Raw genomic sequence first — 24,396 nt, forward strand, 5'->3', positions numbered from 1 at the left:
TGCAGCACCTGGATGCTGTCACTGACGAGGAGTCAGAATTTTGTGACACCCAGGTGCGGCGCACCACCCAGGTGACGCCATTATACCAGGACAGACTTTCCAAGTGCTTTGTTTTTACTATAAACCCTGGCTGCCTGCAAAGAACAAACTTTTTCCATAACAGTTATATGAATCTTTTAATACTATCATTAGTTCTGTTTATTTAGCTAGAGTACTAAACAATTAGATCTTTTGCATCCCATATCTGGGTCCGTCCAGCTATTCAGTGATCACAGGGAAAACATCAACCGCTAGTTGCCTGATGTCTGCATACATTTAGCAATGGCTGTTTGTCATTCAGATCTCATTGCATGTCCATAAAGAAGACAACGGGATTTATGTGCACAGCAACCTTTAAGTGTACACACAATAGTGAAAAAGTGTGGTCACTATAGATCAGTTGTACAGATAAATCTGTCAGATTATCAAACCACTCAGACTTAAAATAAACCTGTTTTCCTTAACAGTACATTCATCACCTACACTCAGCGGAGGCTGGACCAATATTAGGCCTATCAGTCACCAGGGACTCCTGATATCAGCGAGACATAGGGCACATGGTGAATAAGGAGGCGTTTTGTCATAAACATCACTTTAGACACATGGCGATAAATTTACTAAGGTGGGAGTTTTTCTTAGAACTGGTGATGCTGCTCACAGCAACCAATCAGATTCTACTTAACATTTATCAAGCTGCTTCTAGAAGATAATAGATAGAATCTGATTGGTTGCTAAAAGAAACTCCCACTTTAGTAAATTTACCCCATAGAGTTGGTAGCTTTAGGAGTTCTGGTTTATGAGCATATACAAATACACACATACGTTTTGTAGAGAGAAGGGCCCGACAGCGGATTACTTACAGTGATAGCAGAAGGGGAACCCGGCACACTTGGCCCTCTGGAGGAGGTGACACTACCAGGAAATGTGAGGGGTGTCTGCAGAGATATAGAACAATACCAAGATACATCATATGTGCATATAATCAGATACAAGTGGCCATTTACAATATGTCTTGGCGCATGTTGAGGTGCCTTTGGGAACAGCCCCATAAACCTCTCTGTCATTTCTTAGTCACTCTTTTGTTTTGTGTTTTGTCTCCTGTATATAAGATGGGAGGTGAGTTGTTTTGCGGCATCGGAGAGGTTGTATCAGTGTTAATGATGCCTGATAGCAAATGCATTTCTTACAATTAAATGAAACTTTGGAACACGTGTGACATAAGTGTTTGTGAAGTTTGCGTAGTGTAAATGAGGCACATAGGCTGCTGTTATGGTCACAGCTGCAGCTTATATAATGAACACATATGCAGCCCCTATATGTTTCTGCATTGTACTGAGGAAAAGCAGGAGGAATACAGCCTCAAAAAGTCCAGAAAGTCAGTCAACATACTAAAGCCATTTTATCACAGCAGCTGTGCCCTGACATAAAAGTGTGAGGGCCTATACAGAGCTATACAGAGATGACGGAGGGCACATGTTGGGTATGGGCCTGGTCACATGTAATGGTAATATGCCAACTTTCATCTTGTTCAATATGGGCAAACAAAAATGAATTACTGAAAGACTAGACTGCTGAGAGACAAGACGTGCCGTTTGTGCTGGTGATTATACATCCAGTTTTCTATCATACTGCCGCTATCATCACTTTTTGCTCTGAGTTGGTGCATGTCCTCAAGTACAGACTTTTTTTTTTACATTTCTTTATTGATAACCTGAGGTGCACACTTTACTCAAGTGTGATGCAGAACATCAGAACAGTGCTCTGTGTACAGGAGATGTTGGGTCCTCATCAATATAATTCCCCAGGAATATAAACTCCCATAGGAGGGCAAAGTCTCCAGGTCTCATTTTTCTGCGAGGTTAGGGGGCTCCCTTTATTCCCTGACCATTGGAGAAATGAGGCTCCTATATGTTGAAGGTTATCGGGCCCACTTTTGCTGCTATCCTAGAGTATGCTCTTTTTCCCAGAGATCAGCTGACATTCATCTGGATTCTCCAGCTTCCTGGTGACCCTTATACAACATGGTAAGAAGACTAGCATATAAAGGTCCACAGATAAAAAGTGGACAAAGAAGATTAAAAATATAAAATAGTGTCAAGTTCAAATAAAATGCTAGTTATAAATAAATAAATAAATAAATAAATAAATAAATAAATGGTATATAGTCACAGGTTTTTCACCAGATATGCTAAAATTGTCTTATGAAAGCTAATTAAATACACACAGAGCAAAATAACAAATGTTTTCTTAAAAATCAGTTCCTTTATGCGACCGTACATACGTGAAAGTGTAACCGTGTATTACCTTTGGCAGCTTTTCCATTCAGCTGTCGTGCGTCAGTGTCCTGTGTGTATACCGGAGATCTAGAATTGATAAACAATACAATCAATTCATATGTTTTGTGGATTATCTGCATACGGTTTGAATATATGCTTATGTACAACTGGATGCAGCAGAGCATTATGGGTTAGTGTGGGGGGATTTACATTTTCTCAGAAGATAAACAAGTAGAGGCTACATGAGTAATTATGTAGATATTACCCTGGATTTAGCACTGATAATCTGAATTAATCCTTGGCTTTTAGAACAATAATTTGTAGAAAACTCAGCTAAGTAATGATCTTCAGTGGTGCCTGTCTGGCAGCTGGGTCACATGGTATTATGGAATTGACCAGGGACGTAACGAGAAATTGCCGGCAACAGTAGGAACCTTTGAAGGAGACCCAGCTCCTCTCAGCTCTGCTACGATTCACTGCAATCACCAAGACCAGATCCATTCCATAACAACAATGCAACGGTTTGACGTTTTTACACGTGTTGCCGAAACTACATGGATGTTCCTTGTATCCTCAGTAATGTCTGAATAAAACCGCTGCCAGAATACTGTACATTGATGTGCAGCCAGGCTGCGCTTGCTCTCATGTTTCCTTCTGGTTCCTTAAAATATGTTATGTGCTGCAGTGCTGAATGGCGGATACATCAGAGTCTCTTGCTTTGACAAACTGGGGTGCTTGGGCAGCGTTAATAAAGATCAAGCCGACATGATACCACCACTTTAGAATAAAGGAACAATAGCTTTGTATTTTCCATAGTTTTGCTTTTAGACTTATGTTCCCCAAATGTTCCTCCACCCAGGCTGTCCTCAGTGCATTGGATTGCTTTAATTCCATGTTGCATATGCCTGGGGTTCTCATCTTGCCTTCTTGTTCTCCGGAGTCCACTCCTGGACACATCAGAGTTCTCTCAGTGGCTGGCAAGTCTAACATTTAATAGAGGAAGTATAGGAAATACAAGGATTTAAAAGCTTGGATGGAAAGCTGGGATGGAAAGAGTCATTCCTGTGATTCCTGACTAGGGGCTGCAGTCCCATTGGGCTGGGACTGCTGTGTAAATTCCTGCTGTAGCTAACTAGGCCATGGGTCTGCAACCTGCGGCTCTCCAGCTGCTCTGGAACACATCCCAGCATGCCCAATCTCTTCCATTACTCTAAACTCTGTGACACTATAAACAAGAAAGCCTCCACTAACCTGCAGAAAAACTAACAATATAAATTTTCAACAACTTTTCACTTCTCTGCAACAACTGCTCTCACCAATTTCTACATTTACCACACCTGAGACTGCTGTATCCCACCTGCACCAGACTCTAGAGCGTGCCCTTGATGAAGTGGTTCCAGCTACCCATCACACGCCACGTAGGCTTAGATGGCAACCGTGGCACTCTAAATCAACAAGACACCTACAAAAACTGTCACGTAAAAGTAGAACGTCAGTGGCGTAAATCTCAGAATCCAAGTGACTTTCTCACATATAAGACCACGTACCACTCCTATCGTCAGGCCCTGGACACTGCCAAACAAACATATTTCCAATCTCTCATCTCTTCTAATGCCACCAACCTCAAGCGACTTTTTAATACATTTATATCACTTCTTTACCCTCCCTCACCTCCCCAACCAGCTACTATCTGTGCACAAGAACTTGCTTCCTACTTCAAGGATAAGATTGCTAAAACTGAGATGAAATGGTATGCTCTAACTCAGCCAGTGACTTGCTCAATTCCCTAGCTGAACCCTCTGGCACTTTCTCTTCATTTGATCCCACAAGTGAAGATGAACTATCAACACTCTTTTCATCCTCCTATTCCACTACCTTTCCTCTTGATCCTGTACCCTTACAAGTCAGTTATCCCAACCTTAACTAAAATCTGTAATCTCTCTCTCTCTCTACTGGTATCTTTCCTTCTCTGTTTAAGCATGCAGTGATTACTCCCATTCTGAAAGAAAAACACAATTCTGACCCAAACACTCTCTCTAACTACCGTCCCATTTCTCAACTACCATGTCTCTCCAAGCTACTTGAGAGACTTGCCTACACTCGCCTGTGACCGGACGGTCCCGTACGAAAAGCCCTCACCGCTTTCGCGTCCCGTCCCCAGTACACAGAATGGATTTTTAGGTCACACGGGACCTGGCCACACAGGGGATTCCCGCTTACCATCAGTAACCGCCTGTTACTGACTCCACCCACTGCGCAGTGGGCGGGTTTATGCTGCCACCACCAAACTCCTAACTCCTAACCTGCCGTGGCGTTTGGAACCACGGTTCTGCTCTGCATGTGCCTCTACCAGTAGCTGGCGGAAGGCGGAACTTGGAGACGCTGGTTCCCCCTGGACAGCCGGTGAACGGGACTAGGTTTCGCATAGCCCTGTAGGTCACAAGATGAAGCAGACTTCTTGAGGCGGATGATGTTTTAATGCCAACAAATAGTTCTGAAAAGAACTCAGCAATACAGCAAGATGTTACAGTAGAAAGAAAATGGTATAATACACTCTGGATGCTCGCAGGCCTCCTTTTTATGTCAATTTTCCACACAGTACAACAAGGGGTCATGTCCCCCCTGAGTCCTTTCTATCCAATCAGGATATCTTACAAAATACAAATAAATAATTACATTTCAACAGGAGATAAGTGCATGAAGCAATATCCTCCTTCCTGTCACACAGACAACGTTTGGTATCAGTTTAACATTCACTATTGATAAATTTATCACATAGCTTCAAATACGGTTTGTATTTTATTTCCCAAACAAATGTTATTCCTTCCTGCATCTACCATTCAGAATTCGTATATCAATGAAACCAGCTACATATATAAATACAGGTTCCCAACCCAATCTGACACTCACAGCCATTACCTGCCATGCACATCAAAAGGGTTTTGTCATTCACACCTCTGCTAGCAGAGGCGATTAGCATGCCACTTCCTATTCCCAGAAGATAGGAGATGCTTATTCAGATATAGTAAGTGCATTTTTCCCTTTAAAATACAGGTGACCACATCTTAAATATAAAGACATTTAAACATGCAATCCTACAATTGTGCACAGAGCACTACATATGACATGTTAAAACACATCATTAAACATATTTTTAAACAGTCCGCGACCAGCGCCGTAAGTACGTTTAACAGTGACGACAAGCGCCTATTGTCCAAATGGTGCCTGGCAGCTGAGGATTAACCCCTTCAGTGCCATGGCCGCCATTAACCATGTGGCGGAGGGCTCTCTCCGGCCACATCGCCTTACACACTTTCTTAACTCCCACAACTTACATTCCAGACCCACCCACATAACCTTCAATGCTTCCCTATCTAATTACATCCTCTCTGTACAGTCCACATAACCTCACATATTTTGTCTTCCAACATTGCTGGGTGATCATATCATACAACCCACTAAGAATCTAGCAATCTGGTGGACCATTATGCAATAGGTAGCATCTATCCTTGTGTATCAATGCCTATTTCCCTATAGATTGTAAGCTTGCGAGCAGGGCCTTCCTACCTCTATGTCTGTCTGTTTTTGCCCAGTTTTGTTCTATAACTGTTGTCCTCCAGGCAGAGCAGGCATTCAGGTTCACCACCCAGCTGCGGCAGTACGTGGTGAAGTGGGTGAAGGATTCTGAAGCCACTACATGGGACGCACTGATCGACCTGATCTGCAGGGAGCAGTTCTACCGCAGGTGCGCCCCAGAAGTGAAGGAATGGGTGCTAGACCGGGAGCCACCCAGCTTAAAGATGGCTGCCCAGTTAGCCGACAAGTATGTGGCAATTCGGCCACAGTGGCAGAAGCGCCCAACCAGCAGCCAGCCCCAAAAGACTGTACCATCAGGGGGACACCCCTCTTCAGCTCATCACCCCCAAAGACAAGCATCCTCCAACCCTGGTGCTCTTGGCCAGCAACCGCACCGCAGAGTCCCTGCAAGTGATCAGAGATCATCGGTGCCACGACTGGAGAAGAAGTGCTACGGCTGTGGGAAAATCGGACATCTGAGGATGAACTGTCCTGCATCCCAAGCACCCCACTTTCTTAACTCCCACAACTTACTGGACCAACTTCAGTCAGGCTATCGTCCCCAACACTCCACAGAGACGGCACTGACCAAAGTAGTGAATGATCTGGTCACTGCTAGATCGAAAGGCCATTACACACGTCTTATTCTTCTAGATATCTCTGCTGCTTTTGACACTGTTGACAACTCTCAGCTCTTACTTGGTTCTCATCCTACCTATCTAATTGCTCTTTCAGTGTTCACTTCTCTGTTTCTACCTCCTCTTCTCTACCTCTATCAGTTGGAGTACCACAAGGCTCAGTCTTAGGTCTTCTGCTTTTCTCAATCTATACCTCATCTCTTGGTAAACTAATCAGCTCCTTCGGATTTCATTATCATTTATATGCTGGTGATACTCAAATCTACCTATCCTCCCCAGATTTATCACCATCTGTATTGGTTCGTGTCACTGAATGCCTGTCTGCCATTTTATCTTGGATGTCATCTCGCCACCTCAAACTCAACATTTCCAAAACAGAATTAATTATTTTCCCGCCAGCCAAGAGTAGTTACCAACCTGATATCTCCATAACTGTTGACAATGTGACTATCCACCCTACCCCACAAGCTCGCTGCTTAGGTGTCATCCTTGACTCTGAACTGTCTTTTGTTCCACACATTCAATCTGTCTCTAAATCATGTTACATGCACCTAAAAAACATATCCAAAATCCGCCCTTATCTTACACAAGACACTGCAATAACTCTAATCCATGCACTCATTATCTCCCGCATTGATTATTGTAATAGTCTCCTTACTGGTCTTCTCTCACCACTACAATCCATTTTAAATGCAGCTGCGAGGCTAATCTTCCTTGCTAGACGTTTTTTGTCTGCTGATCCGCTCTGTCAGTCCCTCCATTGGCTACCAGTATTCTACCGTGTTAAATATAAAATACTTTTACTTACATACAAAGCCATTAACAAAACTGCACCATCATACATCTCCTCACTCATCTCAAAATATCTCCATACCAGACCTCTCCGCTCAAGATCTACGTCTCTCATCCACACGCATTACTTATTCCCACTCAAAATCACAGGACTTTATCCGGGCTTCCCCAACTCTGTGGAATGCCCTCCCATGCACAATAAGACTCACCTCTAGTCTCCAAACCTTTAAACGTTCCTCTTCAGACAAACCTATCACATTCCAGACCCAACCACATAACCTTCAATGCTTCCCTATCTAATTACATCCTCTCTATACAGTCCACATAACCTCACTTATTTTGTCTTCCAACATTGCTGGGTGATCATATCATTCAACCCATTAAGAATCTAGCAATCTGGTGGACCATTATGCAATAGGTAGCATCTATCCTTGTGTATCAATGCCTATTTCCCTATAGATTGTAAGCTTGCGAGCAGGGCCATCCTACCTCTATGTCTGTCTGTTTTTGCCCAGTTTTGTTCTATAACTGTTGTCCTACAGGCAGAGCAGGCATTCAGGTTTGATGTTATGCATTGCATTAATAGTACTGCCATCTCGCTTGTGCACTTGCTGTTTCCTGGGCTACTGTATGTATATTTTGGGTCAGTACTTAAAGAATGTGTGGATAAGATAACTCAGAAAGGCAAAGAAGCAAGAAGATAGATGGCCTGGGGTGTGAGGAGTGGGTAAGGGGCAGCTGGTAATGCAGTTAGCCTACAAATGTCTCTTCTTATAAGTAGGCATTGTGTAGGCTTATTAACTATAAATCCATTTGGAGCAGGCAGATAAGATCACCATATGCAGTAGGAGATGAGGATATAGATACATGTCTATGGTTTACCACTCGCGCACTTTACAGTGTGCTCAATGTATCAATATAATTGTACCTGGGTATTATATTATAGACTGTAATAAATTTCATTATAATATGGTCTGGATAATGATAGTCATTACCTTAGAATATTGAATATTGGATCATTTAGTATTGACATACATTGTTCTAAGTAAGTTATACTGTACACTTATTATAAGTACAGTGAGAGTAGTACAGTGTGTTAATTTGAGATCTCTAAGGGGGGAATTCAATTAGCCCCGATAATTTACCGGTGTGAAAAAGGGTGGTAGCCTGGGGCTCCAATTGATCCCCCGGGGCTATTCTTTTAGACTGCTGCACTTAACAGGGATTTCTTTTTCGGTCTGAAGAGACCCGAAAAGAAACCCCGCCCCCCCCCATAAATATTTTATTTTCGGTTGCCGCGACCATGTTACTACATAGGTCCAGGAATTTATCCCGGATTCTATGTGTGAATGTCCATTAACAGGTCATTTACAAGGCAAGAGAAAGGGACTCTAACTGAACAGACTTTTAAAGCCAGAGGATACCACCCTTTTTCACACCTGGTAAATAATCGGGGCTAATTGAAGCACCTCAAAATGTTTTGAAATATGATCATGTGTTTGTTGTTATGTGACAAATGCTTTAATTTAGTTTTAGTTTGTAATAATAATGGGCATGATTCTGAGATGTATGCAAATGCATTCACAGCTGAAAATTTGTATGCAGCAGCTAAAATGTAAGCTCAGTGCCTCTGCTCAAATGCAAGATGCTCTGCAGTTCTCACCAGTCTGTGCGTTGCTCTGCATCACGTGACCTCTTAGGTTCTGCTCCGTCTCTGTAGGAAGAATAAACAAATCACTTTTATTGGATGACAGAGAACTAATCATAACACATTCATGTAAGATCAAATATCTATTATTTGGTGGTTCATTTTGTGTAATTCTGCCTAAAACAACCTTTCTTGCTGTTAGTATTAGTTTCAAATTGTGACCCTGTTCAGCTTCAGCATAAAGTCACCAACACATTCATTTCTAAATATTTATTAACATTAAAAACACCAGATATTTTGGATATATTTATAAAGAATGACTGTAAATTTGCCAGAGAATACATTTAGCAAAATAACTTCCGCTAGTGTTACATTTCTACAGTCAGTCATTAAAGCAGCCAGTAAGTATATGTGAGATATACAGGAAACACAATGCTCCATCACATTCCAATCTCTTATTGTCAGTTACAGAGAGGACCCACATTTATCTATACCTCTATATCACAGGTACCAAATGGTATGTGTGCTCTATAATGAGCCTCATCTACAGTTGGATGGAATTTGTGTCTAAATTGCAAGTGCGCAGTTCCGCAAATGCGCAGTACGGCTCTGGCACATGCACAGAAGACTGAACATCGGTACTTTGCATCATGCGACACAGATCCTTTGAGATCTGAATTTGGCTCAGACTCAGTGTTGTTCATAACTAGTAAAGTTACATTTACAATGGAATATTAAAATAGAAGAAATCATTACACAAATGCTAATATCACTGTAATACTGCAAATAGATTGCAGCAGCCACATAATTCTAATATCAGCAGAAGTGTGAGGGATTATGATTCATTTAGAAAGTGACCATCAATTGTCATCATCATTATCAATGTGAATGTTTCACCGGGAGGCGAGCACCTGCACATTATTTGCTTCCCTACAAGTGCATTTCATATCAGCATGAGACACATGTTGCGCGCACATGTCCTTATTGTACTTTGGCCCCGCCTACATCCCCTTCAACCCAAAATGCATCTCAGTCACCATGGAAACCGATGTGTCAGGATTCTGTGCATGTGCAGTTGAATAAGACGCAACTTGCGGGGGAACAAAAAAAAAAGGCAGGAGTTGTGTTTTGCCCAAATCTAAATAAGGGGGGATATTTATAAGTATAGGCGACATAAGTTCAATATTACATGATTACCGCCCCATCCCCCCTACCTTCCCCTGATGGACAGCGGAATTACAGTATCTATGTCCGTATTCTCCCCACTTCACTAGGAAAGCGGTGGGATGCGGGAGAGGCACCCACATTTCCGGGAGACTACCCAAAATATCTGAAGTCTCACACAGGTTTCGGGAGAGTAGGGAAGTATGCTTGTGTATAAATCGTCACTGTGTGTCTGCCATCGCTAATCTATTGCTGCACGTGCGCACTGCGAATCTAACACATGCCAGTACGAGAAACATCGCTGAACTGCGTAACCCAGCATAGCGTCCAACTCTGTATCAGGTCAACATCTCCTATTACTCCTCAGTGTGTCTATATGCTGGCCTCCAGCTCTCCCCCTCCTCACTGACTACATTGTCCTATACCGTGTGAGAGGAAGCAGAGTGTGTCCTGTAAGGTCTGGCCCTGGGAAGGGAAGTGAGTGTGCGCAGGGGGAAGTATACTCAGACTGATACATGGAAAGAGAGCAAGAGGTCATTCAGTAACACAGGTGCTGCATTCTCACACCAGCTACACTTCATTCTCACTGCGCTCCTGCTATCTGTCATTCCTCCCCTCACTGTCACCGTTATCTATTATTTTCATTATGTCACTTTAGTCACGTCTCCCGTAAATCCGATATTGATAATTAATATGGAATGAGGTCACAGGCTCTGTACTGTAAGGGGGCGGGGCCTTATGACGTGACTAGTCCGTCCCGTCCCATCACCACCCAAAAATGAGATAAATACAGTACACTGGAGACTGTGTCCTATAAACTGAGATACAGATCAGAGATACATCCTGTTGTATAAATGAGATATATACACTGGGGACTGTGTCCTATATACTGATATACTGACCAGAGATACATCCTATTGTATAAATGAGATATATACACTGGAGACTGCGTCCTATATACTGAGATACAGATCAGAGATACATCCTGTTGTATAAATGAGATATATACACTGGAGACTGCGTCCTATATACTGAGATACAGATCAGAGATACATCCTGTTGTATAAATGAGATATATACACTGGGGACTGTGTCCTTTAACCACTTAACTGGCATGCGTCGTCCCACCCTGTCCCCCCGTTTTTGATGAGGAGATCCATTCTGCAGATGTACATAATATGTTTAAATATTTAAAAAAATACTTTTTCAACTTTATTAAATAAAATAAAGTTTAAAAACCAATGTTTTTAATGCTTTTGAAGGGAAAAATCGTCAGTTAAGTGGATATACTGAGATACAGACCAGAGATACATCCTATTGTTTACATGAGATATATATATTAGGGGCTGCGTCTTATATACTGAGATACAGACCAGAGATACACCCTGTGGTATAAATTAGATACATACCCTCCAACCATGGGCGTAGCTACCATAGGTGCAGATAGTGCAGCTGCTATGGGGCCCATGTTCTCTGTCAAAGTTACATGTTTTATATACATTTTTCACCATTGGGAGGTACATAGGGGGCCTTACAAACTCTTGCCTTGGGCTCCTACAATATATATAGGTATGCCCCTGGACCTGCTCATTGTAATATAAAATGAACTGGAAGGGATTATAATGTTACATAATGTACACTTGGGCACTGTAATGTGGCACAATATAAAGTGGAGGCACTATAGTGTGGCATAATATGAACTGTGTACTGTGTTGCATAATGTGTACAATGTAACATAATTTGACATATGTCACTACTATGCTTCATAAAATAAACTAGGGCACTACTATGGGTATAAGATTATTTTAGGCACTACTATGGTTTAATAAATGAACTAGAACACTATTATGGGGTATAAAATGAACAACTGCTGCAGAGAGGTGTCTCTCTAGAAGCAATGGGACACGGAGGGGCCCGCTTCAAAATGTTGCTATGGGGCCCACAAAGTTTTGGCTACGCCCCTGCCTCCAATATTTTACACACAAAAATCGGTACAAATTCGAAAAGGGGGTGTGGCCACGGTAAAGGGGGTGTGGCCCGCCCATTTTCCTATACTTTCAATGGAAGTTTGGAGAGACAAAAATCGTACTGTACCTGCCAAAAAGGTACAATTGGAGGGTATGGAGATATATACACTGGGGACTGCATCCTATATACTGAGATACAGACCAGAGATACATCCTATGGTATAAATGAGATATATACATTGGGGACTGCGTCCTGTATACTGATATACTGACCAGAGATACACCCTATGGTACAGTATAAATGAGATATATACACTGGAGACTGCATCCTATATACTGAGATACAGACCAGAGATACATCCTATTGTATAAATGAGATATATACACTGGGGACTGCGTCCTATATACTGAGATACAGACCAGAGATACATCCTATTGTATAAATGAGATATATACACTGGGGACTGCGTCCTATATACTGTGATACAGACCAGAGATACATCCTATGGTATGAGATATATACACTGGGGACTGCGCCCTATATACTGAGATACAGACCAGAGATACATCCTATGGTATAAATGTGATGTATACACTGGGGACTGCGTCCTATATACTGAGATACAGACCAGAGATACATTCTATTGTATAAATGAGATAGTTGCCAACCCTCCCACATTTTGCAGGAGACTCCCTAAAATAGTAGCAATGACTCCCCCCTGAGTAGACCAGCAATCTCCCTGATTGCACCTTACCCCCATTATGTAGTTGTTACATTATTGGGGGGGGGGGGGGGGGGGGGGGGAATAAATTAGATAAATACATTCAGATGGGATCATCAGAACCATTTCCCTGCATTGGTTATTATAAGGCACAATGATCTCTATGGGGTGTATTCAACTGGTGTCGAAAACTGCCATCTGTCGAAAAGACGTCAGTTTTCGACTTTTTAAGGTCGAATCGTGATTCGACCTATTCAGTCCTATTCGACAAGTCATGGAATTCGACTTGACGAAAAGCACGTGGATCGGCGGTATAGCTGCCGATCCACGTGCTTGTGTCGAAAACGGGGCCAAAACTGACAGGTTTTGGCCCCCTTTTCGACCATCTCAGTTCGACTTTAAAAAAAGTTGAACTGAGATGGGGACTGCAGCGCCAGAGACGAGGAGAGCCGAGGTGGGGACGGGGTGAGCAGCGCTGGAGGACAGCCGCCGATCACAGCAGCGTCCACCCGGCTCCAGCAAGCGAGACCTCGCTTGCTGGTGCCGGGTGGACGCTGCCGTGAGCGGCGGCTGTGAGAGAGGGGGAGACGGGGAGCAGCGGTGGCTGTGAGAGAGGGGGAGACGGGGAGCAGCGGCGGCTGTGACGGGGGACGGAGCGGCGGCTGTGAGACAGGAGGGACAGGGGAGAGCTTTTGTAAAAGTCGAATTGAGATGTCCATTGAATAGGTCAGGTCGGATCCATTCCGACAAAATGAATGTCCGACTTCAATTGAATATACCCCTATGTCTACAGGCTTTTTAAATAAGGTTTCTGATGGCACTTACAGTATATGGAACCTTTTGTAAAACACAATGGGCGGGATGTACTAATGTACATCGCCGCCCTGCGCCACAATGCTAATCGCATATGTACTAACATATGCGATCAGCATTGCGGAGGACAGCTCTTCCGATAAGAGCTGTCCTCCGCGATGCGCAGCGGCAGCCTGACTTCCGGGATTCGGCCCCAGGAGTCAGTCTGCGCATGCGCGGGGTGACGGGGGCGGCCGCAGGGCATGCTGGGAGGGATCCGATCGGATCCCTCACACAGCGCAGCGGAGAGAAACCCATAGGCTTCTATGGACTATCGCCAGCTAAAGCTGGCGTACCCCGCCGCGGCGCTGACCTGCCGGTTGGGGGTTAATACATCAGGAAAATGCGGTAAACAGGGAGTTTACCGCATTTTCCGCTTAGTACATCCGGCTCAATACGTGAACAAATGCTGAAAAATATCAGTGTCTTTTCTTCAACAAGTAGATCTTACTAACTTTGGGACTCATTTACATTTGGATATGTCATTTTTATGACACGCCTCTCAGATGTAGCAGTACATGTTCGCGCTGATAGGTGTTACTTTCACATCTCCCTGAAGTGCTTTTTCAAAAGTAGACAAGTATGGATATATACACTGGGGACTGCGCCCTATATACTGAGATACAGACCAGAGAAACATCATGCTGAATAAATAGACACAAGCCAGGTAACTTCCTGTATGATAAATAAGGCATCTACATGTGTTTGGCGCCTGTACATGGAATGGACTATAGGCCGCCCGCTGAACATGTGTACACGCAGGTTGCTGGGTCCCTTATCTCGCACAGCATGCTGTGCCTCACCCAGCACATTACCTGGTAGTGAAGCCTATCAGCCCAGCCATCTGTGGTTCTCTGAGGTGGTTTGTTGATAAAGAGTTAATGGCGTAACGCTCTGTTAGTCACAACCATGATACTTTCCCACTGCTATGCCCACCCCTGGCACAAAGTGGTAAATGAGTAACGTGCAGTAGTTTTGTTGGTAAATATATAAAGTATTATGGAAAGTTGTGGTAAAAGAAGGGTTAATAATATGTGCAGGAAATCCGTTATTAATAATTAACATGGAATGAGGCCACAGGTTCCGTGAATCAAAATAAATACACAATATTGTACAGTAGACTGTAGATACCTATATCACCAGCTGTATATAATTATTACAGACACAGAAAAAAATAGCATTGTCACTGCTAGCGATATTGTCCTGCCACAATACACATGGGGCCTAATTCTGAGTTGATCGCAGCAGCAAATTTTTTAGCAGTTGGGCAAAACCATGATGCACTGCAGGAGGAGCAGATGTAACATGTGCAGAGAGAGTTAGATTTGGGTGGAGTGTATTCAAACTGAAATCTAAATTACAGTGTAAAAATAAAGCAGGCAGTATTTACCCTGCACAGAAACAAAATAACCCACCCAAATCTAACTCTCTCTGCACATGTTATATCTGCCCCCCCTGCAGTGCACATGGTTTTGCCCAACTGCTAACAAAGTTCCTGCTGCGATCAACTCAGAATTACCCCCATAGTACATTGCCTATAGGTGTATTTCTCCTGTCTCACACTCCCATTATTCTCTTCAGCACTGACTTCACACAGACACACCATACACTATAGACACACCATACATTATAGACACACCATACACTGCAGACACACCATACACTGCAGACACATCATACACTATAGTAGTCACACCATACACTGCAGACACACCATACACTGCAGACACATCACACACTATAGTATAGACACACCATACACTGCAGACACGTCATACACTATAGACACACCATACACTATAGAAACACCATACACTGCAGACACGTCATACACTATAGACACACCATACACTATAGAAACACCATACACTGCAGACACGTCATACACTATAGACACACCATACACTATAGACACACCATACACTGCAGACACACCATACACTGCAGACACATCATACACTATAGTAGTCACACCATACACTGCAGACACACCATACACTGCAGACACATCACACACTATAGTATAGACACACCATACACTGCAGACACGTCATACACTATAGACACACCATACACTATAGAAACACCATACACTGCAGACACGTCATACACTATAGACACACCATACACTATAGACACACCATACACTGCAGACACACCATACACTATAGACACATCATACACCATACACTATAGACACACCATACACTATAGACACACCATACACTGCAGACACATCATACACTATAGACACACCATACACTGCAGCCACATCATACATTATAGACACACCATACATTATAGACACACCATACACTATAGACACACCATACACTATAGACACACCATACACTGCAGCCACATCATACATTATAGACACACCATACATTATAGACACACCATACACTATAGACACATCATACACTATAGACACACCATACACTGCAGCCACATCATACATTATAGACACACCATACATTATAGACACACCATACACTATAGACACACCATACACTATAGACACACCATACACTGCAGACACATCATACACTATAGACACACCATACACTGCAGCCACATCATACATTATAGACACATCATACATTATAGACACACCATACACTATAGACACACCATACACTATAGACACACCATACACTGCAGACACACCATACACTGCAGACACATCATACACTATAGACACACCATACACTGCAGACACACCATACACTATAGACACACCATACACTATAGACACGACACACCATACACTATAGACACGACACACCATACACTATAGACACGACACACCATACACTATAGACACACCATACACTATAGACACATCATACACTATAGACACATCATACATTATAGACACACCATACACTATAGACACATCATACACTGCAGACACACCATACACTGCAGACACATCATACACTATAGACACATCATACACTATAGACACACCATACAATGCAGAAACACCATACACTGCAGACACATCATACACTATAGACACACCATACACTGCAGACACACCATACACTATAGACACACCATACACTATAGACACATCACACTATAGACACATCATACACTATAGACACACCATACACTATAGACACACCATACACTATAGACACATCATACACTGCAGACACATCATACACTATAGACACACCATACACTATAGACACATCATACACTATAGACACACCATACACTGCAGACACACCATACACCATAGACGACCATACACTATAGACACAACACACCATACACTATAGACACACCATACACTGCAGACACATCATACACTATAGACACACCATACACTGCAGCCACATCATACATTATAGACACATCATACATTATAGACACACCATACACTATAGACACACCATACACTATAGACACACCATACACTGCAGACACACCATACACTGCAGACACATCATACACTATAGACACACCATACACTGCAGACACACCATACACTATAGACACACCATACACTATAGACACGACACACCATACACTATAGACACGACACACCATACACTATAGACACGACACACCATACACTATAGACACACCATACACTATAGACACATCATACACTATAGACACATCATACATTATAGACACACCATACACTATAGACACACCATACACTATAGACACACCATACACTGCAGACACACCATACACTGCAGACACATCATACACTATAGACACACCATACACTGCAGACACACCATACACTATAGACACACCATACACTATAGACACGACACACCATACACTATAGACACGACACACCATACACTATAGACACGACACACCATACACTATAGACACACCATACACTATAGACACATCATACACTATAGACACATCATACATTATAGACACACCATACACTATAGACACATCATACACTGCAGACACACCATACACTGCAGACACATCATACACTATAGACACATCATACACTATAGACACACCATACAATGCAGAAACACCATACACTGCAGACACATCATACACTATAGACACACCATACACTGCAGACACACCATACACTATAGACACACCATACACTATAGACACATCACACTATAGACACATCATACACTATAGACACACCATACACTATAGACACACCATACACTATAGACACATCATACACTGCAGACACATCATACACTATAGACACACCATACACTATAGACACATCATACACTATAGACACACCATACACTGCAGACACACCATACACCATAGACGACCATACACTATAGACACAACACACCATACAGTATAGACACGACACACCATACACTATAGACACACCATACACTATAGACACACCATACACTGCAGACACACCATACACTATAGACACACCATACACTGCAGACACACCATACACTATAGACACACCATACACTGCAGACACACCATACACTAGACACATCATACACTATAGACACACCATACACTATAGACACACCATACACTATAGACACATCATACACTATAGACACACCATACACTATAGACACACCATACACTATAGACACAACACACCATACACTATAGACACGACACACCATACACTATAGACACACCATACACTATATACACAACACACCATACACTATAGACACGGCACACCATACCCTATAGACACACCATACACTGCCCTTCCAGCAGGGTCTAGTCCAGCTCTATAACATGCACAGAGTGACAGACCCCTGCACACACTGCAGTGTCACTGTCATATTCCCACATGCATTTAGACATAACCCCCCCCCCCCCCCAGACACAAACATAACACAAATTAATCTCCATCATGTCACTGTCCCCTTTCTTATTCTTGCACATATAGCTCACAATTATATCCTATCAGTCCTGTAACCCTCCAGCACCCCAGCTATACTGCCCCCTCCTTACACCCACCGTTCTGTCACTGCTCTCCATGTGACTATTCCTACACCAGACCCAATCCCCCCTCCGCTGTGAGCATGCACCTTAGTCAGGTTGTTTGGTGTCTCCTGCAGGTGCAGCAGTCTATTTGTAGGGTTTCGTCTCTGTTTGCAGAATTCCAGGCGGTCTCACAGTGCCCCTCCCTGCACTCAGAGGCAACGCTCTGCAAGAACTGTCCTGGCCAGGGAGGGGATGCATAAGGAGCATAGGGTGTCTCTTCTGATTAGATGGAGAGAAAGGCAGACAATGAGCGAGACATGGACAGTGGTGCGGGTAGAAAGTGCAACAGATGGAAAAGTGAAGGAGGAAGAGAAAGAGAAAGCAGTAGAGGTCAGCATGGGAGAGAATTAGATGGAGAGACTGGAGATAGCAGGAGGGAGGAGTAGACGAGAGCACAGGAAACAACCTTGGCAGTCCTCAGGAGGAGAATGACGAAAGAAATATTCTGATGGGACAAACTGCGTCTCCCTGGGGCAGACAATAATATTATATGCATAGAAGATTTCACACCTCAATAGTTACTAAGCTACAAACAAGAATGAATCTCTAACTACCAGCTACAAGCATCTATACTAAGGGGTCTGTTTATTATTAGTGGCAATGTGGCCCCAAAAATTAACAATCCTTATAGCAGGGATTAGGAATGTTTTTTGGGAACTATTTATTAATGTAGTCATGCCGGGACAGCTGCTCCAACAAGCTAAACCCTGTATTTTCGCCACTGAGCACAGCAGTGAAAGGGGTTAATTCAGATCTGATCGCTGCTGTGCATTTTCGCACAGTGAGCGATCAGATCCGAACTGCGCATGCGTATTCACCGCACTGCGTCGGCGCGTTGCACGGCTGCAGCGGGCGTCGGCGGCCTGCAACAGGATGGTGTAAATAATCCATTTGCACGGGCGTTCGCAAGGAGATTGACAGGAAGAGGCCGTTTGTGGGTGGCAACTGGCCGTTTTCAGGGAGTGCCCGGAAAAACGCAGACGGGCTCAAGCGTTTTCAGGGAGGGTGTCTGACGTCAGCTCCGGCCCCAATCAGTCTGTTCTCATCGCACTGGAAAAGTAAGTCCTGGGCTGCGCAGAGACTACACAAACTGATTTTTGTGCAGCTCTGCAACACAAGCGATTGCACACTTGCACAGGGATTATACACTCCTCCTGTAGGCGGCGACTAGGGTGGCCAATCCCGGGATCAGGATTGGCGGGATCCCAGGATTTAGGCCTAATCCCGGGGATTTCAGGATTAGAAAACCACCTTGTTTTTTCAATGCCAGGCAGCGTTGAGCGTCCTCAGGAGGCTCAGACGCTGCCCAGCTCCCTCCTCCCAGCTGCCCCTGCCCCCAGCTGTGCGCACTCAGCAGTGTGACTTGAAGTCAGAGGGCATGCTGCGCAGTCTGACGCCAGCTGCCCGTGCTGCCCGAATCGCACTTCACCGCCCACTGCCTTCAGCGAATTAACCTGACCGCACTCCCAGAGGATGGTGTGTAGTTCTGTCGGCTGGGCGAGTACGGGAAGGGGGTGGGGGCAATTAAGATTTTAATTTTAAAATCTTCAACCCAATCCTGGGATTGATAATTTTTCAATCCCGATACCCAGGATTTAAAAAAACGGCCCGGGATTGGCCTCCCTAGCGGCGACTATCTGATCGCAGGGTAGCAAAAACGCATCCTTACAGACAAACCAACTGTGAACTATCCTGAGATATCAGTGTTTATCACACTGCTGTCAACTTGATAAAGACGCCACAGAGCGTTGAAACGCGTAGAAGGCAATGCTGTTATATCGGTCAAACAACCTATTCCATATTCCTGTACCCACTGTGTATTCATACTCGGGTTATATCTTTCAGTGGAATACCTGTCTAACATCTTTATGGTATGGTTGTATTGTCCCATATATGTATGTCATTTTAAATAAATAGTTTTGGATTTTAATATGGTCAATCTCTGGTTTTATACACATATGTTATGAGACACCAGTCCACAATATATTTGGTGAGGACTACATAGAAGACAAAAGAAACCTTTATAAGCTTCGCATCTGTTGTTTACAAGTAAGCATTCATGTAAGCATCCTGGTCAAGTGTTACATTCATCACTACTTCTGGTGTTAACGTGGAGAAGGGAGAAAATCTTTAATTGGATTGGGACTATTTCTACATCACCTTCTTCCCCTGAAACACACCAATTGGGTGTAACTGAATTTTTATACAGCATTACACTATTTTGTGATTTTTTATTTTCCTATATATCACCACTGGATATTCCATCATTGTGAAAACATCTTGTACAGAGGGCTATAAGTGAGAGTATGACACTTGTACAGAGGGGTATATGTGAGAGTATGAAACTTGTACAGAGGGGGGTATGTGAGAGTATGACACTTGTACTGAGGGGTATATGTGAGAGTATGAAACTTGTACAGAGGGGGATATGTGAGCAGTAGCGCACGCAGGGGGGGTTTCCGAGTACCTGGAAACCCCCCCTGATGAACCACATGTTTAATTCTTGAGACGGAGATAGCAGTGTCTCCGTCTCAGCAAAAGCCGCGATCGTGGAGCAGCAGCTACGTAGCTCTCTGCACAGCGAAAGTCCGGGGGAAGCTGCTGGCTGCGCGTGCTCAGCAGCAGCTCCCTCTCTCCTCACAGGACCGCCAGTCTGCTGCTTCCGCCTCCCGGCCCCTGGTGGAAGGGTAACTAGAGGGCCACTACCACCATATATGTATTCTGAATGTACTGTATGTATTTGTAGGTACTGTATGTATGTGTGCTTATGTACAGTTGTGCTCATAAGTTTACATACCCTAGCAGAATTTGTGATTTTCTGGCTATTTGTTAGAGAATATGAATGATAACTCACAAACTTTTCTTTCACTCATGGTTAGTGGTTGGGTGAAGTCATTTATTGTCAAACAACTGTGTTTACTCTTTTTAAATCATAATGACAACAGAAACTACCCAAATGACCCTGATCAAAAGTTTGCATACCCTGGAGATTTTAGCCTGATAACATGCACACCAGTGCTTAAAGTGGTACAAGGGAGGTGGTGGAACTCACCCCCCAGCCACGCCCTCATTGAAGCCACACCCTAGCCCCTCCCCTTCATGTCCACCTGGCGGGCATTCTTAATAAGAAAAGATGATTTGCTCAGTGTGTGAAACACACACTGGGTACCACACACACACACACACACACACACACACACACTGGATGCCCCACCCCCCACACAGAGTGCAACACACACACACACACACACACACACACACACGCTGGATGCTACATACATAAAGACACACACACTGGGTGCCACACACACACACACACACACACACACACACACACACACACTGGATGTCACATACATACAGACACACACACTGGGTGCCACACACACACACACACACACTGGGTTCCACACATTCACACACTGGGTGACACACACACACACACACACACACACACACACACACACACACACACACACTGGGTGCCACACACACACACACACACACTGGGTGCCACACAAACACACACACACTGGGTGACACACGCACACACACACACACACACACTGGGTGACACACACACACACTGGGTGCCACACACACACACACACACACACACACACACACACACACACACACACTGGGTGCCACACACACACACACACACACACACACACACACACACACTGGATACCACACACACCAGATGCCACATACACAAACACACACTAGGTGCACACACACGTTGGATGCTGCACACACACACGCACACTGGATGCCACATACATAAAGACACACACACTGGGTGCCACACACACACACACACACACACACACACACACACACACTTGATGCCTCCCCAACCCCCACACACACACTGGATGTCACATACACACAGACACACACACTACACACACTGGGTGCCACACACACAGACACACACACACACACACACACACACACACACACACACACACACACACACACTGGGTGCCACACACACACACACACACACACACACACACACACACACACACACACACACACACACTGGGTGCCACACACACACACACACACACACACACACACACACACACTCACACTGGGTGCCACACACACACACACACACACACACACACACACACACTGGGTGCCACACACACACACACACACACACACACACACACACACACTGGGTGCCACACACACACACACACACACACACACACACACACTGGGTGCCACACACACACACACACACACACACACACACACACACACACACTGGGTGCCTCCCCCCCCCACACACACACTGGGTGCCTTCCCCACCCCACACACACACACACTGGGTGCCACACACACACTTGATGCCTCCACCTCCCCCCCCCCCCCCCACACACACACACACACTGGGTGCCACATACACACTGGGTGCCACTCACACACTTGATGCCTCCCCCACCCCACACACACACTGGGTCCCACACACATACTTGATCCCTCCCCCACCCCACACACACTGGGTGCCACACACATACACAAGCACACTGGGTGACGAATTATGTACACACATACTGGGTGCCACATACACACACACACACACACACACACTGGATACCACACACCCCAGATGCCACATACACAAACACACACTAGGTGCACACACACGTTGGATGCTACACACGCACACTTGATGTCACACATACATACACACACAAACACACTGAATGCCTCACACACATACTGATTGCCTGCACAACCTTGTGGCTAGTGAGTCCGCTGCACTGCAGTACAGAATCTCGGGCTGCTCTGTGTTCTGCTTCATGTGGCCGGACTCAATAGAGACAGACGCACTCTCATGCCCGGCACCGCAGCTACTGGAGGCAATGGAGGGGGACTGGAGGAGGCGGTCTGTAGCAGCAGCGGCGCACACCAGCGCTGCAAGAGAGACGCCGGCCTCCTCCTTCAGGTGGCCGCAGTTTCCGCCGGTGCCTTTATTAGATAATTGCAGTGCCTGAACAAGGTTCCGCCTCCAATTATAAGTGACGGAACGCAGTTCCGCCCCGTTCCGGCCCACTTTAACTCCTGATGCAGACAAGTTGACACAAACGGATTTGAATGGCTACTAAAGGTAACCATCCTCAACTGTGATCTGTTTGCTTGTATCAGTGTGTGTGTATAAAAGGTCAGTGAGTTTCTGGACTCCTGAAAGACCCTTGCATCTTTCATCCAGTGCTGCACTGACGATCCTGGATTCTGAGTCATGGGGAAAGCAAAAGAATTGTCAAAGGATCTGCGGGAAAAGGTAATTGAACTGTATAAAACAGGAAAGGGATATAAAAAGATATCCAAGCAATTGAGAATGCCAATCAGCAGTGTTCAAACTCTAATTAAGAAGTGGAAAATGAGGGATTCTGTGGAAACCAAATCACGGTCAGGTAGAACAACAAAAATTTCAGCCACAACTGCCAGGAAAATTGCTCGGGATGCAAAGAAAAATCCACAAATAACTTCAGGTGAAATACAGGACTCTCTGAAAAAAAGTGGCGTGGTTGTTTCAAGATGCACAATAAGGAGGCATTTGAAGAAAAATGGGCTGCATAGTCGAGTCGCCAGAAGAAAGCCAGTATGACACTTGTACTGAGGGGTATATGTGAGAGTATGACACTTGTACAGAGGGGGATATGTGAGTCTATTACCCCTTTCACATCGCCAAAATAACAC

The 24,396-nt window shown here is 44.3% G+C and overlaps 1 protein-coding gene across 1 annotated transcript in view; it reads right to left on the reverse strand.

The window, feature by feature from the left end:
• Window positions 1-24,396, reverse strand: part of DMTN (dematin actin binding protein) — a 110,418-nt gene that overhangs the window by 46,067 nt on the left and 39,955 nt on the right. The window contains exons 2-4 of the mRNA XM_063931821.1: window positions 8,985-9,035; window positions 2,344-2,402; window positions 900-974 (exon numbers count right to left, since the gene is read on the reverse strand). Coding sequence (XP_063787891.1) covers window positions 900-974; window positions 2,344-2,361 — 93 coding nt within the window. The 5' untranslated portion in view covers window positions 2,362-2,402; window positions 8,985-9,035. The remainder of the gene's footprint in view (window positions 1-899; window positions 975-2,343; window positions 2,403-8,984; window positions 9,036-24,396) is intronic.

The sequence above is a fragment of the Pseudophryne corroboree genome, chromosome 6 (genome assembly GCF_028390025.1).
Source record: "Pseudophryne corroboree isolate aPseCor3 chromosome 6, aPseCor3.hap2, whole genome shotgun sequence".
NCBI lineage: Eukaryota > Metazoa > Chordata > Amphibia > Anura > Myobatrachidae > Pseudophryne > Pseudophryne corroboree.